Consider the following 17,346-nt stretch of genomic DNA (forward strand, 5'->3'; position numbering starts at 1 on the left):
TAGCGCCCGTCGGGGGGGCCCGCCCGCCCGTCCCGCCCCTCTCCGCGCCTTCCCCGCCGGGGGGCTCGGCCGAGCCTGGGAGATGTAGTCCCGGCTCCCGGGCTCGCCGGCGGCCGGCGGGGCTTCTGCGGGGGACTACGTTTCCCAGGCCCCCCTGCTGCTCGGCCGGGCCGCGGGAAGGGCCGGGCTGTCAATCAGCGCGCGTCGGCGGGGGCAGCGGGACGGGGATCCCCCCGCCCGCCCCGTGTCCCGCTAATAATAAGTGCTTCAGAGCCTTAAAAGCAGGGAGGCAAGTGTCATGCGGGCGCGTCGTAAGGGGCTGAGCTCCGGCTGAGCGCCCGGGGCCGTTTTGCCGCCGGCATAGCCGGGAGGGGGAAAAAAGAGGGGGAGAAAAAAAGGAGAAAAAAAGCCTCGGAGCTGGTTCCCGGGGAAGGGGCGAGAGGAGAGAAGCCCGAAAGGCTGGACAAGCCGTCAGCGAAGTGGCGATGAGGCGCAGGAAGACAGCGGTGGCGGCCGGCTGCTGCCTCGCCTTCCTCCTGGGCACCCTGCTCAACCTCCTGTTCATCCCCGGCTCCGAGCACCCGCCGCCGCCCCGCGACGAGCTGCCCCCCTCCCCGCCCGGCGCCCCCCTCTACCCGCCGGAGGAGGAGATCGGCGGCGGCCAGGCCGCCCTGGCGCGGCAGATCCGCGAGCGCTACGAGGAGGTGCTGCGCTACCGGCAGCACCGGGCGGCGGCGGCGGGGCGGCGGCCGCTGCGGCCGCGGGAGCGGCGCCTGATGGACCTGGCGCCGCCGCGCACCTCGGCCGAGCAGCCGCGGCCGCCGGGGCCGCGGGGCCGAGCGGCGGCGGGGCCGTGGGCCGGCGCCTCGGCCGAACTCTCGCTGGAGCCGCCGCTGCTGGGCTGCCGAGACATCCGCGATGTCAGCGGCGTGCAGTACCTGGGCTCGGGCTACACCAAGGCGGTCTACAAGGCGGTCCTCAACCGCACGCTGGCCGTGGCCCTGAAGGCGGTGGACTTCGGCGGGCACGACATCGCCCACTGCGTGCGGCAGTTCTCCGCCCTGGGGGACTGCTACCGCCTAGCCGCCTACAAGATCGTCAAAGAGATGATCCTGCTGCAGCGGCTGCGCCACGCCAACGTCCTGCAGGTACGCGGGTCCGGCAGCCGAGCCCCGCCGGGGCGGGGGGGGTCGCGCTGCTTTTCGCCGGCGCCCTCAGTTCCACCGCGGGCAACCTGTCGGAGCTACCGCCGCCACTCCCGGCGTGCGCGGGGAGCGGCCGGGGAGCTCCCGAGAGTTTGCACACACACCCCTGTCCCCCGTTCCGTGGGCAGCCCCCTTCGGCAGGCACGGTGGGGGTCGCGGTGGCCGGGGCAGATGTGCCCTGTCCCCGGCACGGCGGTTCCGTACCTCCCGTCCCCATCGCGTGTCCGCGGGAAGGCGCCTCGATGGGCGCTTTCCGCTGGCAGCGGCGGTGCTCACCCCCCGGCGACAAGTGAATCGCCCGAGGCAAGGCCGGGAGCGGTGCGGGATGCGGCGCGTTCCCCCTCCTGCCCGGCATCCCCCCGCGGCGGCCGGCCCTGCGGCTTGCGCTCTCATCCCGCTTCCTCGTAAACAAAGTGAATACTGAGGTGAGGGAAGGGGCGAGGGAGAGGCTGAGGAAGGACGCGGAAATTCACAAACAGCCCCCGATTAGCGGGAAATAAAGGCCGGCTTGAATGCAAGCGCCGCTGGCTCCGGTACCCCCGGAGAGAAGACAGCGGTGGGATCACCCCTGGCAGCCTCTCTGCTGGGACTCCCGGCGGGCTCAGCTGGATCCGCGCAGCCCCGGCACACGGGTCAGCCCAGGGGGCTCACCCAGGACAGGCCGGGTGGGAGTCCTGCTGGCCGGTGCGCCGGCACCGCGGCACTTGCCAGAAGGGGCTGCATTGTAGGGCTGTTACACATCAGCGTGAATCTCAGCGGGTCCATTTGGATGTAAATGCTGGTATGGAAATTCCTATTGCGTTTCGCATAGCATGAGCGTTGCAGTAGAATAAAAAATGAACGTTAGACCAGACGGTCTCACAGTAGGTGCTTTTTGAACTGAATCGGGTAAAGGAGTTGTGTTTCTTCTTCAGCAGCTGCAGCAGGAGTACCAGCTCCCCCACGAGAACTTTAGATCCCAGCGATCAAAGCTCTCGAGTTTCATAAACTGTTCAAAGAAAGGCTAGTCATGATTTATCCACGACAAGAAAATAGATTCCTTCCTTCCTTCCTTCCTTCCTTCCTTCCTTCCTTCCTTCCTTCCTTCCTTCCTTCCTTCCTTCCTTCCTTCCTTCCTTCCTTCCTTCCTTCCTTCCTTCCTTCCTTCCTTCCTTCCTTCCTTCCTTCCTTCCTTCCTTCCTTCCTTCCTTCCTTCCTTCCTTCCTTCCTTCCTTCCTTCCTTCCTTCCTTCCTTCCTTCCTTCCTTCCTTCCTTCCCTCTCTTTCCTTCTCTTTCCTTCTCTTTCCTTCCTTCTCTTTCCTCTGTGGGGTCAGGTCTTCACTATAATTCATAGGAAGAACAACGTCTTACAAACTCCTAGGAAGGATATTAGTTGTTCCTCTTAAGCTGTGATGAATTCTGTTTGGGAGAGCCATGCTTGGGTGCAGCCACCGTTACTGGTTGCTCTGAGAGGATTTTGTTTCCCTCAAGATTGGTTTTGTCTTTATTTTTTTTTTCTTAGTGTGAGTTGGCCAGTGTGTGTTTTTTAAAGTTGAGTCATTTTGGTAGGCACTAGCATTTCTTCCCCGTTTTACTCATGTGTAGTTTTCTTCTCTGGAAGGACTAATTTGGCATTAATCTGGAGCCACCCCTCTCGTGAAAAGGAAGTGGGGTGTGCTGTCTTGTCCCCGCAGGTGCGGGCGGGGGGTCTCTGGCAGCGCTGCCGAAGTTACCCGGCGCCCCGCTTCCCCCCACAGCAAACCTTGGAGGAGCCACAGGAATTCACTTCTCCGGTTCGGGATGATGTGAAGGGACCACAGTAATTAATTTCTCCGGTCTGGGATGTCAGGTGGACTCTGAAGGAGGCAAACGCAGGCGAGATGCACAGTGTCCCATGGCGAGGGTGGGGGGGCCGGGGCAGGAGGAGCTGGAGGATGAGCAGGCACTTCCACCAGCGCCAGGAGAAACACGCCCAGCCTCCGTGCTGGGAAAATGTTCTCATGGGCACAAATCCCGTCTGTTAGTTAGGGCTTCATATTTACATGCCACCCGATTTAAAAATAGATTACGCTTAAAGCAGAAACATGTTTTCAGATTCGTTCCGATTTTGTCATTGTGTTTCCTTTTGCCTGCCCTCCTGCTGCATCAGCCCCCGCGGTGCTGCCGGGCCCCGGCCGTCCCCCCTTTGCTGTTTAATGCACCGCGTTGTGGGGGCGCAGGGGGCCGGGGTGCTGCGGCTGAGTCAGGGTGATAAGGCATTACCTTGAAAGGAGACGGTAAATATCGACCTGACAGGCGCTGTCTGGACACTGTCGGGACAGCGCTGTGGGCCAGCAGCAGGTCTCCGGTGTCATGCAGGAGTTGTGGAACCGATGTGGAAAATGGGGCACCAGGGAATAACGTGAAATATTGGTTATGCCTCTGTTAAAATTTCACACAGGGCAGGATCCATGATTTTTAACTTGTTTTCAGCAAAAGCCGGCTCCGGGCTTAGAATTCACTGTCCAGGGTTTGCTGCCGAGGCAGAGGAATCAGTTCAAAAGCCAGCGTCTCCTCCTCCCTCTGGCTTTTGACAGGCCCTTCAGCTGCCATTGTAGCAGGAGGACCGCACTGGCTACAGACGCCAAAGGCACTGTGCCACACCTTTTGGGCCAGCGGGGCCCGGGAGCTTCCCTGCCTTTGCTTCTTACCTCTGTTTTGCTCCTTTCCCCCCCTCCCCGGCGGTTCCCGGCATACCCAAATACGAGCCGGCTGCTATAAATAGCAGGAAGGACGTGCCACCCTCCTGTCACCCTGCCGTGCCGGGGGAGGGCAGGGCTGGCGGGCAGACCCGGCTGGGGCAGGCGGGGAGCCGGGAGGGATGGAGCAGGGCGGCGGCGCTCACCGGGAGCTCCTTGGAGAGCGCCCGGCTGGAGGCGAAGCGGGGCCGCTTGCGGACAGCGGGAGCTCTTCCTCCGCCTCCCCACGCCGCGGGCGTGGGAGGGAGCGAGCCCGGGGACGCGGCCACGCAGGCGGCCGGCAGCCGCCCTGCCGCAGCTGGAACCCGCCCGGCCGCTCCCGGGCATCCCCGGCCCCGGTCAGGGACTGGTGGCGGTGAGTGCGTTCATGAGTTTCTTTTGCTGAAAATAAAGTTTCGTGTCGGTTCAGTCCTAGGAAGGGGGGTTTTCCTGTAAATCTCTGGCAGCTGACAGCCTGAAGTGTAGTTTGTAAGATAACAGGCTTGTTCTTTACTGTCTCAGCAGTTCTCATTCTGGCCTGTCTCTTGTCAAAATCAGCTTTTTACTTTTTTTTTTTTTTTTTTTAGCCATCCTTTTAAAAAGACTTGATTGTTGTACGATATATGATAAAGGGGAAAAGAGCTCTTTCCAGAAAGTACCAGTGCCTTTAGACAACATGCTGACATATCCACCGTGCCCTCCGCCCGGGGAAGGAGCCAGATGTGTCAGCTCTGGCAGATGTGGTGAATCAAGTCTGGCAAAAGAAACACGGAAAACTAGCAAGAGGGAGAGTGGTTTCACATTAGGCAATGCTTGCCTTCCTGTTTTTATTTCCACGCTCTGCTCCGTCATTGCACGAAGGGCCAGCGCTGGGCCGGCACTCCCCCTTGCCCCCGCCGTTCGGGCTGCCCCAGGCTCCCTGGGGCGGCAGCCGCTGGGAAGGGCAGGTGCAGGCTGCGGTGGAAATATATTTGCTTTGGAGTGGCGAAGAGAGGGCTAGTTCATTAAAGTTGATTTTATAATGAAGGGCACTGGGGAAGAGGGGGAACTGGGTCACTGAGTTGTTGTAACAGAGGATTTAGCGGCCCGCTAATTGCTTTGCAGTCGCTCTGTCGAATGCAGTGCTCGATCTCTTCCTTTCACTCCGTGCTGCGATTTATTTTCTTGCAGAGTTCAAATGCTGCTGTCTGAATCCTGGCTTTCTGAGCATTTTAGTGGGGGGAATGATTTAGAGTGCTTTAATTCCTCCCTGCCCATATTTGAGGAAGAAAAGAAAATCAAACCATTTGCAGTTAATTTCAAACAACGAGCACAATTGTAGTGACACAAAGGCAATGTTTGATTTACTGTAATAATGTAATTATAGTCCTAAAGCATCAGAATTAAGGGTGGTGCCATTCTTCGTCTTTGCATTGCTGAAGAGAAGGGAGGGAAGGTCTGAAACTGCAGACGTTTGGAAATGTGCAAGCTTATTTCTGTGACAACTATTTATCAGCACTTCCAGTGTGAGTTCACAATGCTTAATTTAAGAAGAAGCTACCAATCTCTTTATAAAAACACACACAAAAGCTCAGGGATAAGGGTTGGCTTTGTCTGATGCTGGTGGAAGACACTTAGCTACTAACAGCACCAATGGCTTGCTGGCTGCCCAGACGAGGCCAGCTCATTTGGCTTATTTAGCTTTAGTGTGAAGTTAAAGTGTGTAGTTGAAATACTGAGATGGCATCTGCACTAGAAAAATCACCATCCAAATATCAAAGCAGTATCTGTATGAATTGGGTCACTTAGCTCTATTGTATTTGTAACTGATTTTTTAAAGATGGTCATGATTTACAGGGAGAATATTTGTCTCTTGCAAAATTAGTTGATTAAAATAGACTGCAAATAATACATCTACTTACTGTTGACAAGTAGACTTAAGATGTGCTAGCCGATCACAATGTTTTAAAATACCCATTTTCAAACAGGATTTTCTTTCCTTTACATGTGATAATTAAGAGATTTTTTTACTCTGATGGTTTCCCTATACATATGCATAGCCAACAGGATAGGGCAGTTTTAATTTTAATGCGAGAATTAAAATAATAAAGCTTTGTGTATGGTTTGCTTATTCCAGGTGGAAGTAGACAATCTTTCCAAGTGTGAAGAGAGTCAATATACAATTAATTTCCAGTGCAAACTTATTTGCATAGGGATTGTATGGAGTCTTGAAGGTCTGGTCCTTCACTGTCCCTCTTGCAGGAATCTACTGTTGTTTTCACAGAAGGCAGGGGGGAAGGGGAGATTGTGCTGTTGTGGAAACAGCTACTCAGGGACCTCTTCCCTGTTGCCAGCGGGTGGGCATTGAATTGCTTTTGTGGTGGCAGTGGTGCACGATTCCTGACAGCGAGTCTTATCCTTGTCTGACTGGAGTTTGGCCGTCAGGACTCGGGGAACTACTGCCTTGAGGAAAGTGCTGTGCTTGCTGATAGCAGCTGGTGGGAGTCTACATGGAGAATTTGTCATTCTTAATTTTTGGATGGGGCAGCAGAGGTTCCAAGTTCTTGGGGATCAAATCTTTCAAAAACAAGTGCCTAAAGAGAATTAACCTTTGAGGCTGGAGCTGGATGGGCTCTGACTATGCACCCCAGATACAGAAGTGCTGCATTTAGGAAGGTCATGTTAGACTGGGAGTGTTTTTCTAAATTACCTCTGTTGAACTGCTCTTGGGACAAGTTTGTTAAAGATGAGTGAGGCCACCACGTGGTGCAAGACCAGGCTGATAGGGGCTCTTTAACTGGTGTTGGGATCAGAGGAACATCAGCTCCCAGACAGATGAGCCTGTCATATCTTGTCAGTGGCAGGGGAGGTTGGCACCTCTTGCTGGTCACCTCCTTCCTCTGGAAGTTGCTGCCACCACCACTGCCTGGGGAGCTGTGAATGGAGTGGCTCCTTTGCCCCAGTCAATCCATTGCTTGACATTATTGTAAGTGCACCTTGAAGGAGATGAGGTATTTAGCTCTCTTGGGCACCCTTCGAGATGGTTAGTGGTGTTGGGGGGGTGGACATTCATGTGGTGAGACAAAAAAGCAGGCAGTGCCACCTACTGATGGCTCGGCAGAGACAGCCCGCTGCTGCTAACAGATGTCCCCACAGCCCCAAGGAGCTCGGGATGGAGCGGAGAAGGGCAGGGAGAGCAGACAGATGCGGTTTGGCGAGGAAAGAAGAATTATACAAAGTGCTTCTTTATTGTGAGACTGCTTCCCAAAAGGCCCAGATGTTATCCTGCACTTTTAAGAGTGAAGAAAGGATCTGTTAACAAGAACTGCAGAGCTGCTGGAAGCATAGAGCTGATACAATTGCAAACCCACTCTTAACTGTTCCTGTCCCTGGAAGGCAAGCTGCACATCTTGATGCTGGAGCCACCAAATAGCATTTTTTTTCCCATTGAATTCCTTGGGATGGCAGAGGGTGTTGAACTTGCAAAGCTGCTGGCAGGAATGACTTTCCATAAGGCACATGTCATCACATAAGTTAGAAGGGCTACATTGTCCCTCCTTTTAAAAGTAGCATTCATAAAACTAATCCCAATCATTTGTTGAATGATTTCTATGGTTGTTTCTCAGTTTTATGTGCCACGTAAATCACTCCAGAAGACTGGTTTGAATTTCTGCCTCCTTTATGGGAGTTGATGTCTTGCAACCTCATCCAGTTTCTTTGAGGAGAGCCCAGCAGTGCTTCTTCTGCTCAGTGGCTTGGAGAGATCGCCACAGGATGCTGTGGGTATGATCAAGTTTTCCCTTGCTGCTTGCCGTTTTTCATGGGAGCAACAATGAACGAACGAGGTCATTCTGGGCCATCAATATCCCGGCCTGGAATTAGTTATGACCAAGAGAGAATTGCAGAGGGAAGCACATGAGCACATGGTTTTTGTAACTTATCCTTTCATTCCCCCTGCCCACCAGTGTGGGATAGCTAGGTAAATCTCTTCTCCCTGGTCTCTTATCCCAGTGATAAGGCACGTGGGAATTGTTCGAAACTGCACAGGGGAAGGTTGAGACCTGACACTAAGAAGGGTGGTCAAACCCTGGAACAGGCTTCCTTGAGAGGTGGCCAATGTCCCAAGCCTATGAGTGTAAAGGAAGCATTTGAACAATGCCCTCAACAACATCCTTTAACTTTTAGTCATCCCTGAAATGGCCACGAAGTTGGACTACATGATTTCCTGTCCCTTCCAACTGACCAGCTGAAATATCCTATCCAGTCCTATCCCTGAATTGGATCATTCTGGCCCTTTTGCACATGCTCTGTCTTCTAGTTGCAGCCGTGCTCAGGAAGGGGAGGCAGGGATGTGGTGGTTGGCCAGGGAGGAGGAGAGGACCCCTGGAAGGGGACACCAGGGCTGGCATAGCTCTGCTGCTCTGTCTTTCTGCTCTCTGCATGGACACAGGTGGATTCAGGCATCAGCTCAGGCTGTTCTTGGAAGCGTTGCAGGCCTGGTTTGTGAAGTAATGTCAAATTTGACATATTGTGTCAAATATGCAAGCAGGTCTTTTTAAGATATATGTTGCATGGATTTATGTGTCATCACAGTCATCTGATGGTTCAGGTAGATGCCCCATGATATCTAACTTCTGTTGCCATTTTTCATTTGAGTGATGGCCATGAAAAGCTTGACTAGAACTGGTTCTCACAGGCACTCTGCTAATACTAATATTGACTCTTGACTAATTTTAAAGGACTTATTATTTTTCATCACACTCAGCTGAACTGCTCAGTTTGGGTAACAGACACCAGACATGGGTATTTTATATTGTTTTAGGCCAAATTTGGAACAAGTTAGTTTGGATAAGCTTGCCTTTTTTTTGGACTGTGAAGCTGCAGATAGACTCCAAGCTTATTTTAAAGCTTGCCATGATAAGGTTCAAAATTACTCATACCTAAGAAAGCAAAATTATACAGATGTATATATAATATAAAATTATATATTATAATGAATCCGAGACAAGCATTTCTGAACATGTGATGCACAGAGGTTATTTGACAGTTTTGTAATGCAAAATCATGTCATGACAAAGGGTTAAACTTGTGGTGCAGTGGAACTGAGTGCCGTGAATGGAGGTCAGGGGAGCTTCTGATCTGGCTATTTACAAGATAATGAACTATGCCTCCAGTGATATCAGCCTGTTTCCATTGAAATCATGGTTGTATGAGTGATCCATTTGTCTTCCCTGGAAGGCTTTACAAGAGTAGGCTGCTTGAGTGACTAAATATTTGCAGGGTTGGGCCTTGAGCTTGTGCAGTGCAATGCAAATTAAAAGAGCTGTAAATGTTTTTAGTAGAAGAATTTTCCACTTCAGAGTATAAGGAAAGCAGGGAGAGTAAAAGAGAGATAACGTTACTAAATCATAAGATTATAGCCAACATAATATGTGTCAGAGCAGTAGGTATGTATGGATATGTATACACTCATATACCTCTAAAATATATGGAGATATCTGTGGACCTTTACGAATATAGCAACAGATATGGGTAAATACACATAGTGTTCTGTTTCTGAGTGCTACGTTCCAATTTTTCTATTAAGGAAAATATTTAGTAACATGTTTAGTAATAGTGCCAGGAATGAGATTCTTCTACCTTTTAGTTCTCCTGGAGTTTAGTGCTAATCATCATAATACATTTATAAATAAAGCCTAGGCAGAACAGTGAATTTAGAGTTTAATATTTGAATTAACTACTTTCTCTTGGTTCCAAAATCCAGCAGACAAAACACCTCCTCACAGCTGTCAGCACACAGTTAGGGTCCCACTCTCATAAGTTCTGCATGGTGCTGGGGATGTTCTTTGTGAGTCTTTATCCAGTGAAACTCAGCATTTGCAGGGCTTGATTGCTGGTTTTCAATGGGAGAAAATAAATTTACTTCTCATGTGCCATCTTGATATATTCTATATCGGGAAAGTTGGCATTGGATTGATCTTTAGTAAATTTAGGCATTGAGTTCCCTGCATTTTCCAGGTTCCCTGCATGTTACAGGTTTCCATGTGCTTTTGGGCTGATTGGCAATATATAAGAATATTTAGTATGTATTAAAAAAAAAATAAAGCATTTAAAAATACACATGCAAATATTGCATGTGTATGTTTGAGATCAGAACAGGAATATACATATATGTCATATATACAAAAAATATGTGTATATATGTGCTTAAAATATGTGTATATGTATGTATATTTATAGATGTATGTACCATCAGCAATGAGGGGAAATTTTTAAAACACCAGTGATTAATAAACCTTAAAGTGACAGAAATGTCTCAAATCATGTGTTGGTAAATCGTAGCTGTATCAGGCTGTGCTGGGGATTTCTGCTCTTGCAGGGATGTACTGTCTGAGAGCTTCAAGGGTGAAAGGTGAATCTAAGGACTGATTGCCTAGAAATATTACATTAACTTAGCAATAAAGTAGCAAGAGCTTCTAAAATATGCTGTTCTGGTTTTGAACCATAGCAGCTTAAGCAAATGGCTCATTGAAAGGCCAGTAGGAGCTTTTTATTTCCCCTGGGCACCAAAAGACTACAAAATACAATCTTGGCACAACGAGTTTTGATTAAGCAACTCTGTCCCCATGTATTTCTCAAAAGAAAGGCTGTGTCAAGTGTTGACTACTGTCACTCTTCTTACATGTGAGATTGTATTTCATTGCACTTTTTCTACTGTGGGCAGAAGTTGGATTCTACTGTAGTCAAAATTAAAAGAGCATAGTAGTCCAAATTGAAAGAGAAGAGAGTTAGGTTTCTGAAATTTACTTCTGGTGTAATGCAGTTGAGCCTGTCACTTATGTTACAGCCGGTAGCACTGTGCTTGAAGTTCGCATTCCGGGACTCACAGAAATCTCACGTTCATTAATGCAAAAAGGGGGAAATTGCCAGTTTTTGTGGTTGGAGAGAAAGAAGAATATTCAAAACGTGTTGTAATTTTTAGGGGAATGGTATGATTTGTGCAGGGGCATTTTGCCCTCCAGCAGTCCTGCCCCAGCCTGGCAGCAGAACTGAGCTGAGCCAGCAGAGCCCCAGCTGGGGAAAGTGGCTGGAGACCTGTTTGGAAAAGGTGGGTCCTACTGTTTGTGACTGAGCAACCTCCACAAAGGAAATATAACACTTTGGCAATGGTTCTGGTTTGACGTTTATTTTTCGGAAAGTCCAGCTGTGGTGTCTACACCAGTGCAGGAGGGCTCATCGTTCGCACAGACTTACCCTGCTGATGACAGCTGAATAAGCTTCTTTTTTTTGTGTTTTCATTCAGTAAGCTTGTTGGCTTTTGTGTAGAGCCTGACCTCTGCTTTTGCCCTCCTCTGCTCCCCCAGCTCCTCTGAAAGGGGCACCTCTGTCCCCATAATTTGTAGTAAAAGGGAATTGTAAAGGGAGGTGAACTGGCCGGCTGTAGGGACACGGGCTGCTACAATGCAATATAACTTTTACAGGGGCTGACCCTGTATGCCCAAAGTACCTAAAAATTGTTGGAAGTCAGTGGGAATTTTGGGTGCAGAAAGACTAATGCAGGACTGAGCCTTCACAACTGAGAAAATCCAAATAGTGAGGGAATAATTTGGTAAACGGGACTACTCGAAATAAATGAATTACGACACATGATGTGAGAACAGGTCAACATTTCATATCTGGCATACATTTTTCTAAACAGACAGAAAGGCATCCCAGTGTCGTGACTGTTTGCTATTAGATTCTACACAAAAATATATTGGGGTGGCATTTAAATGCAGTGACTCGAGATAGCAAAAAGATGTGGGATTGTATTTCTTTCCATTCATTTAATTGGAACCATACTGAAAAAGCGTATGAAAACCATCACTCTTCAATATGTCTGAAGTGTAGCTTTGTGACGCTGAGAATGATGTCCAACCTAATAGAATTTCAGATAGAGGAGATATTTTGGCTCATCTTTTGCTTCCAGCTATATTCAGTTTCCCCGTGTGGTTATTTTTCTTGTTATTGTATGCACCAGCTATCTGTTTCTTACTTCACTGTCTGGGAATACAAACCATTCTGTCTCATTTCTGACCTTAAAATGGATTGGACGAAAACAAAAGGAAGTTAAAAAAAATGTTTTGGGTAGTTCCCTTGTACTTGTTGTGTTGTGTAAGTCAGCTTTTTAAATGGAAGGCCTCAGTATTGCTGCCTGGGAATATTTTGCATCTATATATATTCTGTACTTTGTAACATCTGTGTGTTGGGTGGTGGTTCATCAGGAGAGGATGAATGTAACCATTTCAGATGCTTAACTGGCTGTTGGGACTTGCCCAGTTTGTAATCATGGTAATTGCACATACAAATATGGCCATGTAATTACATGCGCATTTTTGCATTTACTTTCAGGAGTTCATTTAGAGAAGTATAAATGCGGCCCAATAAATCCTTTATATTTCAGACTTCTTGCTCTTATAACTCTATATAATTATGTAGTAACACTGTATCTGGAGAGGTTTCACTTAAATAAAAGCAATAAAAAGCTCAGGTCAGTTTATAGATATAGTCAAATACTTGGGCAGTAAAGACTTTTGCCAAGGTACAAACTGGACACTAAAATGAAAGAATTGTGGGCAAAATTCGAGCTGAGAGCTAACCTAACTTTTTGTTATTACTATTGACATTCATGGATCGAGATACATTAGACAAAAATAGCTACTGTAATGAATTTCACTCCTGTGATCATATGCACATAAATAGATAGTAAGACTAATTTTTCAATGGTTTTTTTTTGTGTAAATATATATATGTATGATGTTTATATCAAAAAGAATGTATTATGTTTATATCAAAAAGAATGTTTTAATCAAAAAGAATAGATAATGGTGTTTGTCCTCTGTGTTGCTATTCCCAGAGTTGTTTTCACAAATGTTGACAATGTCTGATGGAGGCTGATACCTTTTTTGTATTCAGTGTTACTGTGAACCAACTGTTACTGCAATACTGTCATTTCCCAGTCTGGACTGCTTGCTAATTTCCCTTATGGCTTTTTTCCCAGTGGATAGTATTACTGTGCTAGAGACAAGAACTGAATTCTGCAGATAATACAGAAACAGATGCTAGATTTTGACACTCAGAAGTGAGGATTTTCAAATCTGCCAAGCTTCAGCCCTTCTCCTTAGTTACCCACACACAGGAGGGGTGGGAAGAAGCTGGTAAGGACTGCAGAATCCAACCTTCCCTGAGAAAATAATATATATTATAGTAAATATTTTCATTTAAATCAACTTTTGGTTTGCTTAAACAGTTGTGTTGATGTGATCCTCTAAGATGTAACTCCTGGCAATAAACTGCACAGAAGTGGTGTCACACAAACCCAAGTGTGGTCTGAATGGCTCTAGATGGAGAAATTATTGCTGTTACTGTCTTTGTCATGGTTGTGGCAGTAAAGACAAAGGTCTGTTTTCCTACTTCAAATGTGCATGTTGGCATCTATCACAAATCCTCTTTTTGGCTTGTTTTAAAATAAAATCTTTTAGCTTTTTTTTTTTGTTTAGGTTAATGTCCGTGTTTAAGCAGCTGTTTTGAAATACAGTGCCATTTTTACACCAAAAAGAAAAATTGTTTACTCTTTTTACATTTTTTGGCACCTCTTTTTCCTTTAAATGTAGACAGCTACAGTCAAAACTAGCAGCATGGCTCATAACAAATCCCATATTTGCTGACTTTAGCTTGGTCTTTGCTTTTCTGCCTGGGGAGGTCACAAGCTCTAAGAATGTGCTGGATGCTGGAATCTGCTCGCAGGGGCTGTGTGCAGCCTCAGCCGCTCCCTCTGGCCATGGCACTCTGTTTTCCTCATGATTTGGGATCTGTCCCTGTCCTGGCTGCCTGAGCCTGACTTCCTCTGCAGGGCCATATCTGAGTGCTCTCAGCACTTAGGAACCCCCTGACATATTCCCTGAGCTTTTTACAACTAAAAGAAGTTTGAAAAATCAAATTTCTCAAGGCAAGGCAGGAGAGGAGTAGCAACAGGGAATTTTTTTTTAATGCTGCATTTTCACATCAAACCTTTTACTGTATGTTTTATTTGACTGGGGGCAGAGATTACATTTAATTTTATTTCATGTGCATGCTGTTCTGGCTGGGAAGTTGTGATCAGATCCTTATCTGGCTCATTTAATATCTTCTCTGCCAAGGCTTGGCAGGGAGTTCATAAAAGCCTGTCCCCCAGCCTGTCAGACATTGTCCCACTCCATATAAAGCAAGACAGTCTCTCCTCCACAGTCTTTAAATATTCTTCTAGTGCAATTATTTGTGCAAGTGGAAATCATTCAAAAATCCTTGGAAAGCAGATAAAAGAAGAAGCTGGAGTATGGCTGAAATTGGCATTTAAATGCTTTTAAATTGTAGAAGCTACTGGCAGATAGTATTTTGGACTATTTGCCCTGCTTTAATTATACTGTACACAGAAATTCATCAGGTATCGTGAGAGGCAGTTTCTGGCTGGAAAAAGATAAATGTTGTCTTTTCAAATGCTTTTCAAGGTGCTGTGTCATTGAAATGCACATTGCCACTCAAGGCACAAACAGTAATCCTATGGAAAATGCAATTCAAACTATTTTACAATTTTTTTTTTTTTTAAATCAGTATTATGTATTCAGGTATTGCATAGGTTAAACTACCTTTCCTCAGATAGTTTTCTGTTTCTGCATTCATAGATATATTAAATTATTACTGTTGCTTTTGTTATATATTTGCCATGGTTTGACCCTATCTGGATGCAACCATGAGAGCCATTCTCTCACTCCCCTCCTCAGCTGGACAGGGGAGAGAAAATATTTTAAAAGGCTCGTGGATTGAGTTAAGGAGAGGGAGAAATCATTCAGCAATTAATGTCGTGGGTGAAATACTCAACTCGGGGAAAATTTATTTTAGCTTATCAAATCATAGTAGGGTAATAAAAGATAAAACCAAATCTTAAAAACATGTTCTACCCACTCCTCCCTTCTTCCTGGGCTCTACTTCCCTCCCGATTTCCCTGCCTCCTTTCCTGAGCAGTGCAGGGGAGTGGGAATGAGGGTTGTCGTCAGTTAACCACATGCTGTTTCTGTGGCTCTTTGCTCCTCAGGAGAGCACTCCTGAGAGTCTTTTCCTGCTCCAGGGTGGTATCCCTCCCATGGGGGACAATCCTCCATGAACACCTTTCGTGCTGAGACCTTCCTATGGATTGCGAGTCTTCATAAACTGGTCCAGATTGGGTTGGATGTAGTCCACTGGATGTAGTCCTTCAGCCTGTGTTCCCTGCAGGGTGACAAATCCTGCCAGAAGCACTGCTCACAGCCCCCTCTGGGAATCCACCTGCCGAGGTGCACTGCACTGATGTTGCCTGGTTCTGTTGTTTTCAGCTCTATGGCTATTGCTACCAAGACAGCAATGACATCCCCGACACACTGACCACCATCACTGAACTGGGCTCGCCTTTGGAGATGATTCAGCTTTTACAGACTTCCTGGGAAGACAGATTTCGGGTGAGTAACAGCAGTTTCATAAGGATCTTTAGGACAGCAAGAAATAAATAAAATTTTGGATCAGAGGTTCAGCACAATCCAGATTTATTAAACGTTTGTTTTGCATATGATTACATCTTGGTTTAGAAGCAGTATTTAGCACTCTCCTTCTGTAGTGTTTAAGACACTGTGTTATTTTGTCTGTCAATGGTATCTAATTGTAACCAGTAATATGGTTTTTATGTGATATCTTGAAACATTTCTTACTTGAGGCCCAGGAGTTTTGGCATTGTGCTCTACAACTGGGATTTAAACATTAGAAGGATGTTACATTTCTCTCCTGATCCTTATCATAGGTTTGTTTTATAATTGTTTTCTACTGCTTCCTGCTCTGTTCATTTTTTCCTGGGAAAAGAGTGAAATAAACGTACACAAATCTCAAACCCAGTTTGTCCACCGCACTGGCAATTTACCAGGAGCACGAAGGTCACACTTAATTTGTCCAAAATGAAGCCAGACTGCAGCAATGCTTTGATCAAGACAGCTGTCTCACTCAGTGTGTATGGGGATGTGTCGCTGTCTGAGGTTAACTCCCTAGGACGTTGAAAGGCAGCAGCAGTCTCCATCTGAAACAATTTGGATTGCTTGGCTACATCTGTGCCAGAAAATTAAAAGTACGCCTGAGTGAACTCTGGGTGGAAAGAGCAAGGTGCAGCCCACGGCTGTGCTGTTGCATTCCTGCTCTCTCTGAAGGCTGTGAGCAGGATTGGAACCTGTTGGAAATGGTCCCTGGGCCACGCTGCCTGCTGGATCCTGCCTGGCGACAGTGCTGGAGAACAGCCTCAGTGCTGGTCAGACCTGGCCAGAGACCATGCTAGCCAGTGTGCATGTGGGATTAAGTTTCTGTGCCCAGGAATGTTCCCTGGCAGAGTTTATTTTACTCATACAGCTGCAGCAAGTGTGTTGCCTGCACTAAGCTTCAGCTCCTTTTCCTGAAAGAAGAGTGGTCTTGATAAGCAGCAGAGGTACTCAGCAGGGTTCCCAAAACACAGGACCACCTGCCTTTAGCTCATCTCATCCAGGGAATGCAAATAATGGACTGTGAAAGCAATTATGTACAAAATAAATGACCAAGAGGTATGTGAGATTATGGGTAATAAACAGAGAAGTTTCTTTCCAGTGTGGATATTTCTGAGTGAGCAGTTGCAAAGAAAGATAAAGGAGTGTTAGATGAAGATGAAGATCTTCACAGAGGTAGAATTACAGGTGAAACATTCCTGTGACTACTGTAATGAAGTCCTAAATAATATCATGCTCATTCCTTGTCTAGGATGCAACTAACACAGAAAGAAGGAAATAGAATTGTCTTCTTGATATGTGAGACTTGTTTGTGGTCCAGTCCTGAAAATGACTGCATAAATCCATGAGGTTATTCCTACAGTTGATAATTTCCTTGTGTGGACAGACTCAGCAGTAAGCTGAGTAAGCCGGAAGTGTGTGACACAGAGCAAAGCCTTCACCTCTGTGGTTAAAGCTTGTTGTAAGGGGGCATTTGCAGTCCCAGCCTGCAGCAGGTCTACACGGCAGAGCCTGTTGGGGTTGAGCGCAGATGTTGCTGGTGCAGGAGCAGGGTTTTTTTGGCATTTGAGATAAGGCAATAATTTTGGATGACAACCTGTGGGTTTGTTCAAGCTAAATTCTGGGTTTGCTGGCATTTGAAGATAGTTATATTATAGGTTAGGTTGGGCTGGATGGGCTTTTTGTCTACAGTGTATTGCAGGATAACACAGACATGAGTTCTGTGTCCTTCCAAGGGGAGGTAAGGGTGGTCGAGTTTAGCATCCCATAGCCACACGTGTATGCACCTAGAAACATCTCCATATGAACTATGTTATCCTGCAAGTAAGAGAAAATGATCTTGTCTGGTCAACCAGGAGAAGGATTAGGTAGAAGAATGAGATGGTTCTAATGTCCCAC

At 47.1% G+C, this 17,346-nt stretch overlaps 1 protein-coding gene across 1 annotated transcript in view; it reads left to right on the forward strand.

The window, feature by feature from the left end:
* The first annotated feature begins 25 nt into the window (after nt 1-25).
* The window catches only part of PKDCC (protein kinase domain containing, cytoplasmic), a 36,062-nt gene continuing 18,741 nt past the window's right edge, over nt 26-17,346 (forward strand). The window contains exons 1-2 of the mRNA XM_064414376.1: nt 26-1,148; nt 15,268-15,390. Coding sequence (XP_064270446.1) covers nt 486-1,148; nt 15,268-15,390 — 786 coding nt within the window. The 5' untranslated portion in view covers nt 26-485. The remainder of the gene's footprint in view (nt 1,149-15,267; nt 15,391-17,346) is intronic.

This window comes from Passer domesticus, chromosome 3 (assembly GCF_036417665.1).
Source record: "Passer domesticus isolate bPasDom1 chromosome 3, bPasDom1.hap1, whole genome shotgun sequence".
NCBI lineage: Eukaryota > Metazoa > Chordata > Aves > Passeriformes > Passeridae > Passer > Passer domesticus.